We start from the raw sequence: 15,000 nt of genomic DNA on the forward strand, positions 1-15,000 counted from the left end.
GAAAAGTAATGCGTGTTGTCGCAGGATGGAGACGCATATTTTGATGTATAACACACCTGGGGGCACGTTACGGTTCGGGCCGTATTAACTGCCGAAGGAATGGCATAAATTCTGCCAAAATGACACGATTAATTCAAAATGGCCGACTTCCTGTTGGGTTTCGGCCATGGCGCTAAGAGACTTTTCTTTAAGTTGCGACATGATACAGGTGTGTAGCGATTTTCGTGCATGTACGTCAAACCCTATTGTAGAGCTTAAGGCACAAAGTTTTCAAGGGGGCGCTGTTGAGCCATTTTGCCACGCCCATTAATGCACACCATTAAATATCAAATTTCTTCACCAGGCCTGGCTTGCGTGCAAAATTTGGTGACTTTTTGGGCACGTTTAGGGGAAAAAAGGCCCTCATTTCGTCAGAAGAAAAATAATAAAAATTCCTAAAGATACAGTAGAGCCTTCGCACTGTAAGTGCTCGGGCCCTAATAAGACAAATATTCTTGTTAGGATTTTGAGTTTTTGCAGTGAAATCTTGATAATCGATTCTGAATCTTAAGAATCGGAATCGAATCGTTTCTTGACATTTGAATCGAACCCCAGCCCGAGTCAGAGGAACAAATTCTTGTCAGAGAGTGATCCGCCCCGGAGATGACGCGTCTGCACCTATGAACCGACGACGATGCCGAACCCCCAGATCCCTTCGCCCCCGTCAGGAGAAGACCTCCGTCCGCCCCGTTAGCAACGCCACCAACCGGGACGCCATCGTCTCATCGTTTCCACCTCCAGCGCTCTGTCCGCCCTTCTGAGGGGAAAGAATAGCACTTTAAAGTTTCATGGGAGCAGCAGGCATGAATTATGGATGCTAGGAGGTTCAGCGACGTGAATTATGGATGCTAGGAGGTTCAGAGAGGTGAAGCGGCGACGGAACATCTGTAGCCGAGAGCGTCGGATGGGAGCCGGGCGGATGCTCCCGATTTAACTCTCCTCCACCCTAAAGTTGCTTTCGTCAATGAAAATTGTGACTAAATATCGTCGTCAATCACTTCATCACCTGAGGAAAACGAGACGAGACCCAACGAAAATGCTGGTCATGTGACGATAACGATAATTAAATATATAATGCAATATCGTAGAGGAATAAAAACCAGACTAAAATGTAGATTACAAAATTAAAAAAAGGATCATAATCATAAGAATTCAACGTAGATCTGGGTATCGTCTGCATAAGCTGTGACAAGAGACCCCAGAACTGGTCCCTGTGGGACTACGGTTGTCCTGGAGCCCCAGAACTGGTCCCTGTGGGACTACGGTTGTCCTGGAGCCCCAGAACTGGTCCCTGTGGGACTACGGTTGTCTTGGAGCCCCAGAATTGTTCCCTGTGGGACTACGGTTGTCTCGGAGCCCCAGAACTGGTCCCTGCGATCCCATTGACTATATCTGTGGAGCTCCCATTAAAACCTCAATAAAACACTCCTAAAACAGCGTTAAAAACATGCTTTTACAAACTGACAGTAACAACCATCGGCGTCGCCAGACAGATTTTACTGGGGCACTTGCCCCAGTATTGATCTGCAGTGCCCCAGTAAAAATTTCACCAGTAAAAAATTAATTTCGGAGTTTTAACTCCACATAGCATACACCAGTGTTGTGCATGAACGCGTTCAATAATCCTTCTTATTTCACCAGCGGGCGGCGCGCATATTTAAAATGCTCGACGAGCCCGGTGCAGTCTTTATGAATGAAGGCTGATTTATGGTTCCGCGTCACACCAACGCGGAAGTTACGGCGGAGGGGACGCGGCGTGCGGACCGTATGGTTCGCGTCGGCACGTACCTTACGCCGTAGTCGTCGCCGTCGAATTAACGCGGAACCATAAATCAGCCTTGACAGGTGAAGAGAGACGTTGCAGACGCAGCGTCAGCGAGCCGTCAGATGATGATCAGTTTATCATTATCTGCGGGAATTTTACACATCGTCTCCCAAAAAGTCTGACGGTAGGAAACCTTTCTGTGAAGATTATGTCCACCTGCGCCGAGAAAACAAGTCCTAACGTCTGCCTCGTCAACTTCAAAATTTGAAGTTCAAATTGTAAACGTCATGTGGAGTTAAAGCATCCGTCCAGTGTGAGAAAATATCTGCGAGTCCTTAACAATCAAAAAAGTTCCCAGAAAGACCAAGAGGTCTGATTTCCCAGTAACAGGTAGACAAATTAATAATGCACCACAATGTTGGAGATTTACAGCCTCTGAATAAAGTTGAAACGCCACTCGGACAATACATGATTGTATTCAGCAGGATCTCCAACCCTGTCCTGCATGTTCTACATGTTTCCTTGCATCATCACACCTGATTCTAATTAATGGTCCTATTTAGCTTGTCATCAAGGTCTTGACACTTCTGTTGATGACACAGCCACTTGTATCACGGTGTGCTGAAGCAGGGAAACATCTAAAACATGCAGGACAGGGGTGCCTCTAGGACCAGGGTTGGGAAACACTGATTTAAAGCACCATTTCAGCTTTTTTATTATAAATAAGTGCTAAAATTTTTTTTGAATTCTCTGTGCCCCAGCTGTGCCCCAGTACAGTCTTAAGTCTAGTGACGCCCCTGGTAACAACCAGTACCTTGCATAACAAAAACTCATAATTTAGCCACTATGATAAAGAATAATATATATATAATAATAATGTGATAATCCGTATATATATCACGACAATGGATCCCATTGACTTTGCATGGTACAATATCCGTGGTGCTCACACGGAATTATACCATTTTCTGTGTATATACCACGGAAAATAGTGGTGAGAGGACGTAGGCTTTTCACGGATTTTTGTGAGATCAGGTTGTCCGGACCTCAGCTCTCGGCCTTACGTCTTCATTAGGGACGTGTATCATTAGGAATTTATCGATACCGATACCAATACCGATACTCCTTACCGGTACCGATATTTATAAATACTCTTATTGATACCACGACATGTAATTTAGTGTCTAAAACGTAACATATATCAGCGGTGCTAAAATTGATAATGCATTCTCCTGAGTAAATTAACTCCCAAATTAACCTGTTCACCCCGAGGGATTTTGGAGGTTAATTTCGCCTGAACAGGCCTATCCAAATTAAATCAACAATATCTCCACAATTATAAGGACAATATGTATAATCTTGGTCTCGATGGATAACTAGACCTAGACTAGACCTCCCAGCATGCATTTCCAGTGTCAAAAAAATTGAGAATGTTCACATGTCTGAGCAAATTGTGATAAACCAAAGAAAAAAAGAGATTTTTATCCCTGTCTAATGTTTTTTAGTTTGCACAGTGGAAAACACCCTGATAGCAATATAATTGCATGATGCATATTATTATAAAGACACCACTGCCTGGATTCAGCAACTGCTTGACTACAACTGTACCAAGTTACATGAGAATATCTTCAAGCACATGGATTTTATAAAGGTTTTAGTGTGGATAGAACCAGGTGGACCCTCCATCTGAGCACTTGGATACCTATATGTGCCAAAATGTGCCAAATGTGTTTTTTATCCTTTTTGAAGGGAGTCTGGCTATAAAATACTTTGATGATTTGATGATACATGATTTCGTAAAAGTAAAATCTCAATCCAAACATCCCTGCGCTCTGTGCGGGTCTCGGTGGGTGTCGCTCCATGCGCTGTGCAACTATGCGTCACTGATCCAAGATGGCTGCCGCGCTGATCCAAGATGGCTGCCGCACTCCCGAGTTTACGTTCAACGGTAGAGGCCTGATCGATAAAGTTTCGTTCAAGTGTATCATCTCGTTTGAAAGCTTGCGACATGTAGAATGTCAACAAACTTTACGTAAATTCTTAAAAGCCACAAGAAGTCGACAGAATGGGCGCAACCAGCAGAATATGAAATGATGGTGGATGAAGTAGTTTCACTACTATGAAGGATTAAACCGTGAATTCTGGTCAAAAACGTGTGGATAAACTGAAAATGACAACGAAACTTTATTCTGCTTTTGGTGGGAGTATCTTTGGGATTTGCTGACTTATTGTGTGATGTTATCGGCAGTTATGTTGCTCTGGGTCGACTCTTTAAAAAAACACTGATGACAGTATCGTTTGTCCAGAATTGTTATCGGTACTCTAGTACCGAACATTTAGGAACCGGTACCAAAAAATACCGGCTCTCGGTACACATCCCTAGTCTTCATCGAGCGTCTTTTATCAGCGAGCTAGCGGAGACCACAGCCCCCAGATTCCTGCCATAAACCGGCCTCCGGGCAGGAGAACCGGGGAACTCTGGGAAAAGATCCGGGAACCGGTTCTTACCGATGTGTAGAGGAAGCCCTCGGCGTTCATGGCCACGTAGAGCGACGCCTTCACTCCCTGGATGGCGACGACCCGCAAACCCACTGGGATCAGGTTAAACAGAGCTGCAGGACGATAAAACATAAAACATAAAAATGAAGAACAAGTTTCAGGTCGGATTCATCCTCTAGATCCATGAACCTCCTGAGAGTTTCAGCCTGGAACTGCTGTAGTAGTAGTAGCAGTAGTAGCAGAAGTAGTAGTAGTAGTAGTAGTAGCAGTAGTAGAAGTAGTAGTAGTAGTAGTAGTAGCAGTAGTAGTAGTAGTAGTAGCAGTAGTAGTAGTAGTAGCAGTAGTAGTAGTAGTAGTAGCAGTAGTAGTAGTAGTAGTAGTAGCAGTAGTAGTAGTAGTAGTAGTAGTAGTAGCAGTAGTAGTAGTAGTAGTAGTAGTAGTAGTAGAAGTAGTAGTAGTAGTAGTAGTAGCAGTAGTAGTAGTAGTAGTAGTAGTAATAGTAGTAGTAATAGTAGTAGTAGTAGTATTAGTAGCAGTAGTAGTAGTAGTAGTAGTAGTAGTAGTAGTAGTAGCAGTAGTAGTAGTAGTAGTAGTAGTAGTAGTAGTAGCAGTAGTAGCAGTAGTAGTAGTAGCAGTAGTAGTAGTAGTAGCAGTAACAGTAGCAGCAGTAGCAGTAGTAGTAGTAGTAGCAGTAGTAGTAGCAGTAGCGGTAGTACTAGCAGCAGTAGTAGCAGCCGTAGTAGCAGTACTAGCAGTAGTAGTAGCAGTAGTAGCAGCAGTAGTAATAATAGTAGTAGCAGTAGTAGTAGCAGGAGTAGTAGTGCTCTTGCGTGCTTGCTGATTGGGTAACGTACTGCGTCACGCATCGCGTCACTTCCTGGTGTTGCGGTCTGTTGCTGCTGCATGCCGTGCAGGCTCAGATCTCTCCCGACTTTTTTGTCTTAAACTTAGACTGTTTTCTGGTAAAATAGCACTATATCTGGTACATTACTGTCTTTATTTCAACACTCGCTCATTTTCTCTTCCGTAACTTTCACTGTCACCAATCACCGATACATTTTCTGTCCGTTAGCCTCCGTTAGCATCTTAGCATGGCCTCTCCGTCTCCCACCGTTTCACCTCTTTGCTGCTCAGTGTGTGAAATGTTTAGCTATTCCTCTGCCTCCTTTAGTGAAGACGGTAAGTGCTTAAAATGTAGTTTATTTACAGGGCTGGAGGCGAGGCTTAGTCAGTTAGAGGTCCGGTTCCGCCAATTTGACCATAGTCCGATAGCCTCCTCAGCTAACCAGGCTAAGCTAGCGGCGGACCGGCCCATAGCAGCTGAGGCTAGCCGCTCCCCTGCAGCTCCCGAGCAGCCGGCCAGTCAGGACCGGTGGGTGACGGTTCGGAGGAAGCGTAGTAAAGGGCTCACGGAACACCACCACCCGCTTCACGTGTCTAACCGATTTTCCCCACTCAGCGACACACCTGTTGAGAAACCGACCCTGGTGATTGGCGACTCCATAGTCAGACATGTGAAGCCGACTCCAGAGACCATAGTTAGGTGTATCCCCGGGGCCAGAGCGGGCGACATAGAAGCAAATTTGAAGCTACTGGCAAAGGGTAATCGTAAATATGGTAACATTATCATCCATGTCGGAGCTAACGACTCCCCTCTTCGCCAGTCGGAAGTGACCAGAATGAATATTGTCTCGGTGTGTAACTACGCCAAAACCATGTCGGACTCCGTAGGTTTCTCTGTTTAGTCGCATGCTCTCGCTCCGTCGCTGGTTGTATCGGTGGTGTTCAGAAAACGACGTGGCCTTTATTGACAATTGGGAAACGTTCTGGGGAAAGCCCGGTCTGATTAGAAGAGACGGCATTCATCCCACCTGGGATGGTGCTGCTCTTGTCTCTAGTAATTTGGCCTGTTTCATTAGACCCTCTCCCTGACATCGCAGGGTCCAGGCCAGGATGCAGAGCTGTAGTTTAACACACTTCTCTGCTGCTTCTCGAGGACCAACGCCTGCCAACAAAACTATAAGATTACATGATGTAACTGGTAACTCTAACCAGGTGCCTAGCAAAATAGAAGTGGTTGCAGTTCCCCGCCCTCCACTAGTTCACCAGGTGCGGCGTTTTAGAGGCGTTAACCAAAATAATCTTGTAAAAATTAAAACCAATGCACATTTGGTACCAATAAGAGACCGAAAAATTAGATGCGGACTACTAAATATACGATCGTTAAGCTCCAAGTCTCTGTTAGTAAATGATATAATTACAGAGAGTAGGAGTGATGTTTTCTGCTTAACAGAAACATGGTTACAGGAGGAAGAGTATGTTAGTTTGAATGAATCAACTCCGCCCGGCTACTTTAATCATCACATTCCTAGAAACACGGGCCGAGGCGGAGGAGTCGCAGCAATTTATAACTCCAGTCTCCAAACAAAAATTTAACCTAAGTCCAATTATAATACATTTGAAAGCCTCACGCTTAGTCTGAAATTTCCGAGCTGGAAATCTGAGAAGCCAGTTGTGTTAGTGGTAGTGTATCGGCCCCCTGCTGGCACTTATCTAGAGTTTTTGTCTGAATTTTCAGATTTCCTTTCTGGATTATTGATCAGTACAGATAAATTCATCATAGTGGGTGATTTTAATATTCATATGGATGTTGAAAGCGATAATCTTAAATTAGCTTTCAATTCTCTTCTAGAATCAATGGGTATCTCACAAAAAGTGGACGGGCCGACGCATTGTTTTGATCATACTCTCGATCTCGTTCTCACCTACGGTGTTGAAACTGATGATCTGTTGGTGTCACCTGTAAACTCCCTTTTATCCGACCATTATTTAATAACGTTTGAATTGAATGTTGTTGATGTTGAAGTGCAGGGCAGGAGGTATTATTTTAGCAGATGTTTGTCTGATGAAGCTATTGCTAAATTTAAGGAGACCATTGCTAATCTTGCGACAGTGGAAAATAGTGAAGCCTCTACTGAAGCAGTAGAGGCCAGTGACCTGGGTTCTACCTCTGATGTTGATGTTGATTTTCTTGTTAGTAACACTGCTGATCTGTTGCACTCAGCTTTAGATGAAGTTGCTCCTTTGAAAAGGAGGGTTTCTAGCCACAGGAGCTTAACTCCCTGGTACAGTTCAGATATTCGCATGTTGAAACAAAGCGTGCGTAAAATGGAAAGGAAGTGGCACTCTTGTAAGTCTGTAGACTTCTTTTTTTTTTTATTGATCTTTTTATAGGAAACAACATACAATGAAAACATGGAAATCTGTAGTCAAACACACGCATTATACATTGTCTCCTTTTTTTTTTTTTTTTTTTTAAACACACAAAACCTAACTAAGGAACAGAGTCTCTGTAGCGTTAAATAATAAATAAACAGATGAGCAAGAAATGATCAAAGGAGGAAAGTAATGTATGAGCAAAAGTGCATACAAAAAACAAATGCAGTGGTGAATGTAGATGCCCATAAGTGATATCCCATTAACTGGAAATAAATAAAACAAAAAAAAACAAATTAAGGAGATGAAAAGAAAATTAAGGGAGGGGGGGGTCAGTCTGTGGGTAGAGTCTTCAACGCGGTAAAGTGGTCTATGAAAGATTGCCATTTGCGAACAAATTTAGCTGCGTTGCCTTTTACAGAGTATCTCACCTTCTCCAATTTAAGAAAAAACATAACATCACTAAGCCAAATAGAAATAGACGGGGACTTGGGGGATTTCCATAGAAGTAAGATACGACGTCTTGCTAAAAGGGATGTGAAAGCCAATACTTCTGACTATGTGTGGCTGATATGTGAGGAGTCGACAGTGAGTCCGAATATTGCTAAGAGAGGGGCCATAACAACTTTTTTACCCAGAACTTTAGACATGATCACAGAATAATCACTCCAAAATTTCTGTAATCTAGGACAGGAGAAAAACATATGACTTAAATTGCAGGGAGAACCCTGGCATCTGTCGCATAGGTCTGCAACATTCGGATATATTTCCGATAATCGGGATTTTGATAGGTGGGCTCTATGCAGCACCTTAAATTGAATAAGTTCAAATCTAGCGCAAGGCGTGCTAGATCGTATGCTACGGATAGCTTTATCCCACAGCTCCCCTGTGAAGTCAAGGCCCAACTCTCGTCCCCAACCCTCCCGAGCTTTATCTACAGAATGATCATCAAATGTCATACACAGTGCATATATCTTAGATATCAGAGACTTTTGACTGAGTTTCATAGTTAGAAGATCATCCCACGGTTGGTTCGCAGGAAGGGAAGGGAAGCATGGAAACAGAGCAGAGGCGCAGTGTCGAAGCTGGAAGTAGCGAAACAAATGGGAGGCAGGCAAATTGAACTTTGACCTCAGATCTGAAAATGTGGAAAAGATACCATCCTTATATAGATCCCTGAAGTGCTTAATGCCCCGGTTGTACCAAATCATAAAAGTGGTGTCTATTAGTGATGGAGGGAACAGATGATTCTTAGTAACAGGTGTATAGATGGATGGAGAAGCAAATTTAAAGTGGCGCCTAAACTGTGACCAAATCTTAAGGGAGGAAAGCACCACAGGGCTATTTGTAAACTTAGAGGGATTCAATGGTAAAGAGGAGGAGAGTAGGGCCGTTACAGAGGATGAAGAGAGTGACTGAGCCTCCAATCTGCACCATAATAACTCAGGAGACTGAAGCCAATAAATTAGTTTGTGAATATGCGCTGACCAATAGTAAAGCATAAAGTTTGGTAGTGCTAGACCCCCATTAAATTTAAATTTTTGGAGAAGCGAATACCTCACTCTGGGTGTCTTACCGGCCCATAAAAAGTTGGAAACAATTTGGTCAAGTGATTTAAAAAAAGATTTTGGTAGAAATAAAGGAGTGCATTGGAACAAAAAAAGAAATTTAGGCAATACAGCCATTTTCACTGTGTTAATTCTTCCTATCAGTGACAATGGTAGGGAGTTCCACCTCTGTAAGTCCGCCTTCACTCGAGTTACCAGTCAGGAAAAATTAGCGGTGAAAAGAGAGGGCAGAGTGCGGGTCACGTTAATCCCTAAGTATCTAAAGCCCGACGGGCTGAGTTTAAAGGGGATATCAGATTGTTTGAGTTGTAAAGCAGAGGAGTTTATGGGGAAGCATTCACACTTGTGAAGATTGACCTTATAGCCGGAGAAGGATCCATAATTCTTCAACAGAGATAATATTGGTGCGATGCTGGTTAAAGGGTCAGATACATATAAAAGGAGGTCGTCTGCATAAAGTGACAATTTAAGTTCCACATTGGACCTAGAGACTCCGCGAAATAGAGGAAGAGTTCTTAAAGCAATTGAAAGTGGTTCGACGGATAGAGCGAATAGCAAAGGGGAGAGAGGGCAGCCCTGTCTCGTGCCACGTGATAATGTAAAATAAGTGGAGTAGTTGTCATTGGTGTGAATGCTGGCCTGAGGGGAAGTGTAAAGAAGTCTAATCCACGATATAAACCTGTGTCCAAATCCGAATTTATGAAGTGTTGCAAAAAGATAGTTAAATTCGACATGATCAAAAGCTTTCTCAGCATCAATTGCGATAACAACTTCAGGGAGTGGAGAAGAATCTTTAGAGAGAATCACATTAAGAAGTGTACGAACATTATAGAAGAGCTGGCGTCCCTTGATGAAACCATTCTGCTCCTCAGATATGATGCTAGGAAGGGTCTTATCAAGACGAATTGCTAGTGCTTTGGCTAAAATTTTGACATCTACATTCAGTAAAGACAAGGGCCTATAAGAAGTGCATGATTCAGGGTCCTTGTCCTTCTTCAAAAGGAGGGCAATAGACACCTGCATTAAAGAGGGAGGCAATGAGCCATGATCAAGGGACTCATTGTACATTGAAAGTAAAAGGGGGGCTAATTTGTCTTTGAATTTTTTGAAAAACTCAGCTCCGAACCCATCGGGACCAGGGGCCTTGTTGCTTTGCGTAGCTTCAATGGCGGCAGCAATTTCTTGCAAGCTGAAAGGAGCATCGAGGCCATTAGCCACATCCAAATTAATAGTAGGGACAGTGATATTATCAAGAAAGGAGGTCATTTCTGCTGTGTCAAGTGGAGATTCTGACTCATAGAGAGAGGAGTAGTATGATTTAAAAATTGTGTTGATGGCGATTGGATCGGTGGTAAGTGTGCCATTAGAATCTCTAATGCTGGGAATCAGTCTCGACGTTGCTTGCCTTTTTAATTGGTGAGCCAATAACCTGCTTGGTTTATCGCCGTGTTCATAATAGTTGGCATGAGCGCGTAATAGGAGCCGTTCAGAATCGGCTGTCGCTATAAGATCGAATTTTGACTGCAAATCAAGCCGTTGTTTCAGTAAACTCGGACTCGGGTTAACTGAGTTTAGTCTGTCTGTGTCCTGAATTTTAGATGTGAGCTCCTGTAATTTAGCCCTGCAGATTTTACTGGCGTATGCTGAATAAGAGATAATCTGTCCTCGCAAATATGCTTTGAGTGATTCCCATACTAGCGAAAAACTGGTAGAATCTGTTTTGTTTAAAGCAATGAAATCATCTATTGAAGCAGATATAGAAACATTAAATGCATCGTCGGATAAAAGCAATGGATTAAACCTCCAGGGAGAAGAGAAACGGGGGCGCTCAGACAATGTTATATTCAAAGTTAGAGGGGCGTGATCCGAAATAACAATTGGGTGGTATACGACAGAAGTAACTTTGGGGAGAAGAGAGCCATCAACAAAAAAATAGTCAATACGTGAATATGACTGATGTACTTGTGAAAAAAAAGAGAATTCCTTATCTCCAGGATGTGAGACCCTCCACGGATCAACAAGCCCGTTCTTGACTGTAAAATCGGTAATAGATTTTGACATAGAGGATTGAGTCAAAGTACGAGGATTCGAACGGTCCAAAGAAGGATTAATAACACAATTCAGATCACCGCCCAGTATTGTAATATGCGTATTTAAGAAAGGGAGGTTGCCAAACAGCCTATCCATAAAATTGGGGTCATCAAAATTAGGGGCATATATATTCACCAACAATACAGGGTTACAGTATAGAGTGCCCGCAACAATAAGATATCTACCATTCTTATCGGATATTGTCCTGGAGACGGAGAAATTGACTCTTTTGTTGATCAAAATTGCTACTCCTCTAGACCTAGAATCAAAATTTGAATGAGAAATATCACCCCCCCAAGCTCGTTTGAGTCTGAAATGATCTTTATTTCGCAAATGAGTTTCCCGAAGGAAAGCTATGTCAGTGTCCAAGCGTTTCAAATGTGAAAAAATCTTTGATCGCTTAATTGGATTATTCACACCTTTCACATTCCAGCTAGTGAATGTAATGTTTGATCCAGTATCAGGCTTGCGCAGATTACGATCGTTCATAGGCATTCTCTGAGAGAAAATAAGACCGACTCACCCACCACCAGAGGAGATATAAGGAAAAGAGGCAAAAGGGAAAACCAAAACAAACAAAACTCAGGAGTATATACATACCTACAGAGACAAAAAGCCAACATCCCATAACCCCCGCCCACCCACCCAACGCACATTAGATGATCCCATCTCCAAACGATGGAAACAGCCGTGCTGGCTTCAAAGGAAGCCATTCTCGAAAAGAGATGCTTTCGACTATAAAGCTAAATACAAAAACAAAAACAAAATTAGCTCCTGCAGAGTTAAAACCTTAAAAAAAAATAAAAATAAAATATGAGGCATATGAAACCATCAATCTGAGCCATTCTGACGATCGCTGTCTTGTCAGGGTAACAACAAACGTAAATTAAGGAGATCTTTGGCCTATAGAACAATGATATATCCATATATGCACTCACACACCTACACAGACACGCACACACATGCACACAATTTAAGCAAAGACAGGGGTGTGTGCATATTTTCTAATCAAGGCATCATACCAGAGAAATGATTAGGCCATCAATTTTAAACGGTGTTGTTCCCATTGATAATTAGAAGAGAAAAGAAAAAAAAATTAATAAATAAATAAAAAATAAAAAATTACGACATAAAGTCCCATTTTCTAAATTGACTCAGTCACTCACCCCGGGCCAGAGTCCCGCACGGACATCAAGCTGGATAAATCGTCCCAGAAAACTAGCTGGTAGTCACTTTTTTTATTTTCCTGATGAATGCCAGGGCTTCATCTGGGGACGTGAAGTCACGTTGCTGGCCATCATGGGTTACACGCAGCCGGGCGGGATACAGCAATCCATACCGGACTCCTTTAATCTCCCGCAGCTGACGGCGCACGTCATTAAAGGCAGCGCGCGCCCGCGCTGTCTTGGCAGTGTGGTCCGGGAACACGGAGATGCTCATACCCCGGACTTTGATCTGCTGCCGCTCTCTCGCCTTTCTCAGGATGTCAGCGCAGTCGGTGTAATAATGCAGCCTGGCCACTATTGCGCGGGGCCGCTCCCCGGGCTTCGGTCTCGGCATGAGGGTGCGGTGGGCTCTGTCCACCACCGGCTCTGCGCCGATGGAGAAGGCTTCCGATAAGAGCCTGGAAACACCGGCTGCAGATGACGAGTCAGGATCCTCCTCCGGGACGCCAATAATCCGTACGTTCTGCCGACGAGACCTTGACTCCAAATCCTCGCATCTGTCCTCCAGCCTCACATATTCTTTCGACAAGTGATCCACTTTTTTCCGGAGAGCAACGATGTCGTCTGAGCAGCTTGTGAGCGACAGCTCCATCTCAGCGACCGTGGTCGCGAGACCCGCGACGTCCGCCTTCATGGAGGAAATACTGCCAGAAAGATCGGCTTTAAGAGAAAGCAGCTCGGACTTAATGGACGTTAAATTCTCGTTGAGTGCTGCCTGAAGCTCTGACCGAAATATAGTTGCAACATCATTGCGAAGAGCGGAGAGGAGTTCGGTTTTAAGCCGGCTGAACTCCGCAGCTGGAACCTGCGCAGCGCAGGTGCTCTCCGGAGGAGGAGAATCACCACGGGGCGAGGAGACAGCGTGAGCTGCAGGCCGCGGGTTAGCTGGAGGGTTATTCCCCGCTTTGATGGACTTTGGAGGCATTTCCGTGGTAAGTTGTCGAAGTAACCGCGTTGAAAATAAGTTAGTTAAAACCAAAGCCGTGGGAGTGATGCAAAAAGTGCCAATAAATGTTGAATTAAAATTAACTCTGCAGGAGCTCCGCTAGTCACGTCTCACCCCATGTACAGCTAAGCCGGAAGCCAAGTCTGTAGACTTCTATCATGAATGGAAAGATATTCTAATAGTATATAAAAAAGCCATTCACAAAGCAAGAACAGCTTATTATTCAACGTTGATAGAGGATAACAAAAGTAACCCACGTTTTCTGTTCAGCACTGTAGCCAGACTGACAAAGAGTCACAACTCTGTTGAGCCGTGCATTCCTGCAGCTCTCAGTAGTGAGGACTTTATGGGCTTCTTTAACAGTAAAATCACGAAAATTAGAGAAGAAATCAACCAGCCGGTTGTGGGCGTTTCTTCAGCTTTAGCGACTTCCCTAGGCTCTGACTTGACTCTAGACTGTTTTGATCCTATAGACTTCCCTGAGCTGACTTCACTCGTTAATAGAGCTAAGTCAACCACATGTATGTCAGACCCCATCCCGACTCGACTATTCAAACATGTTTTTTCTCTTATTGGTGCGACAATACTGGACCAAATCAAACTATCCCTAAGCTTAGGATATGTACCACAGGTTTTCAAAGTGGCAGTAATTAAACCTTTACTTAAAAAACCTTCTCTTGACCCAGACAATTTAGCTAATTATAGGCCAATTTCTAACCTTCCATTCGTATCTAAAATTCTGGAAAAGGCAAGGGTTCAGAATGCATCATAGCACAGAGACAGCACTGGTTCGAGTCACGAATGACCTTCTTATGGCATCAGATAAGGGATTAGTGTCCATACTGGTTCTACTGGACCTCGGTGCGGCTTTTGACACTATAGATCATGGCATTTTACTGCACAGGTTAGAGCATGTTGTTGGGATTAAAGGGACAGCTCTACGTTGGTTTAAATCATATCTATCTGACAGGTTCCAGTTTGTTCATGTACATGAGGTTTCTTCAGAACAGTCAAGGGTCTGTTATGGTGTTCCACAGGGTTCAGTGCTAGGGCCAATCTTGTTTAGTTTATACATGCAGCCGTTGGGAAGTATAATCCAGAATCACGGCATACACTTTCATTGTTATGCTGATGATACGCAGCTCTACTTGTCTATGAAGCCGGATGAAACAGAACCGTTAGTTAAACTTCAGGCATGTCTTAGGGACATCAAGGACTGGATGTCCAGAAATTTCTTGCTTCTAAATTCAGATAAAACAGAGGTTATCATTCTTGGTCCCGAGCATCTTAGGAAGGGATTAGATGGTGTTGCGATGGCTTCCAGTGCAACTGTGAGAAACCTTGGTGTTGTTTTCGATCAGGATTTGTCGTTTAAACCATATGTTAATCAGGTTTGTAAAATAGCGTTTTTCCATCTCCGTAATATTGCAAAAATTAGGAAAATCCTGTCGCAGAGTGATGCAGAAAAACTAGTTCATGCGTTTGTATCTTCTAGACTGGATTACTGTAATGTGTTGTTAGCAGGATGTCCCAGTAATTTGCTGAATAGGCTCCAGCTGATCCAGAATGCAGCAGCGCGAGTGCTGACAGGAATCAGCAGGAGAGACCACGTCTCTCCAGTGTTAGCATCGCTCCATTGGCTACCTGTAA

At 43.5% G+C, this 15,000-nt stretch overlaps 1 protein-coding gene across 3 annotated transcripts in view; it reads right to left on the reverse strand.

Moving 5' to 3' along the window:
- Positions 1 to 15,000, reverse strand: part of LOC133442158 (fibroblast growth factor 12-like) — a 67,790-nt gene that overhangs the window by 5,674 nt on the left and 47,116 nt on the right. For all 3 annotated transcript variants that reach the window (XM_061720116.1, XM_061720114.1, XM_061720113.1), the window contains exon 3: positions 4,313 to 4,416. In XM_061720116.1, the coding sequence (XP_061576100.1) occupies positions 4,313 to 4,416 (104 nt within the window). The remainder of the gene's footprint in view (positions 1 to 4,312; positions 4,417 to 15,000) is intronic.

The sequence above is a fragment of the Cololabis saira genome, chromosome 4 (genome assembly GCF_033807715.1).
Source record: "Cololabis saira isolate AMF1-May2022 chromosome 4, fColSai1.1, whole genome shotgun sequence".
NCBI classification, from domain to species: Eukaryota; Metazoa; Chordata; class Actinopteri; order Beloniformes; family Belonidae; genus Cololabis; species Cololabis saira.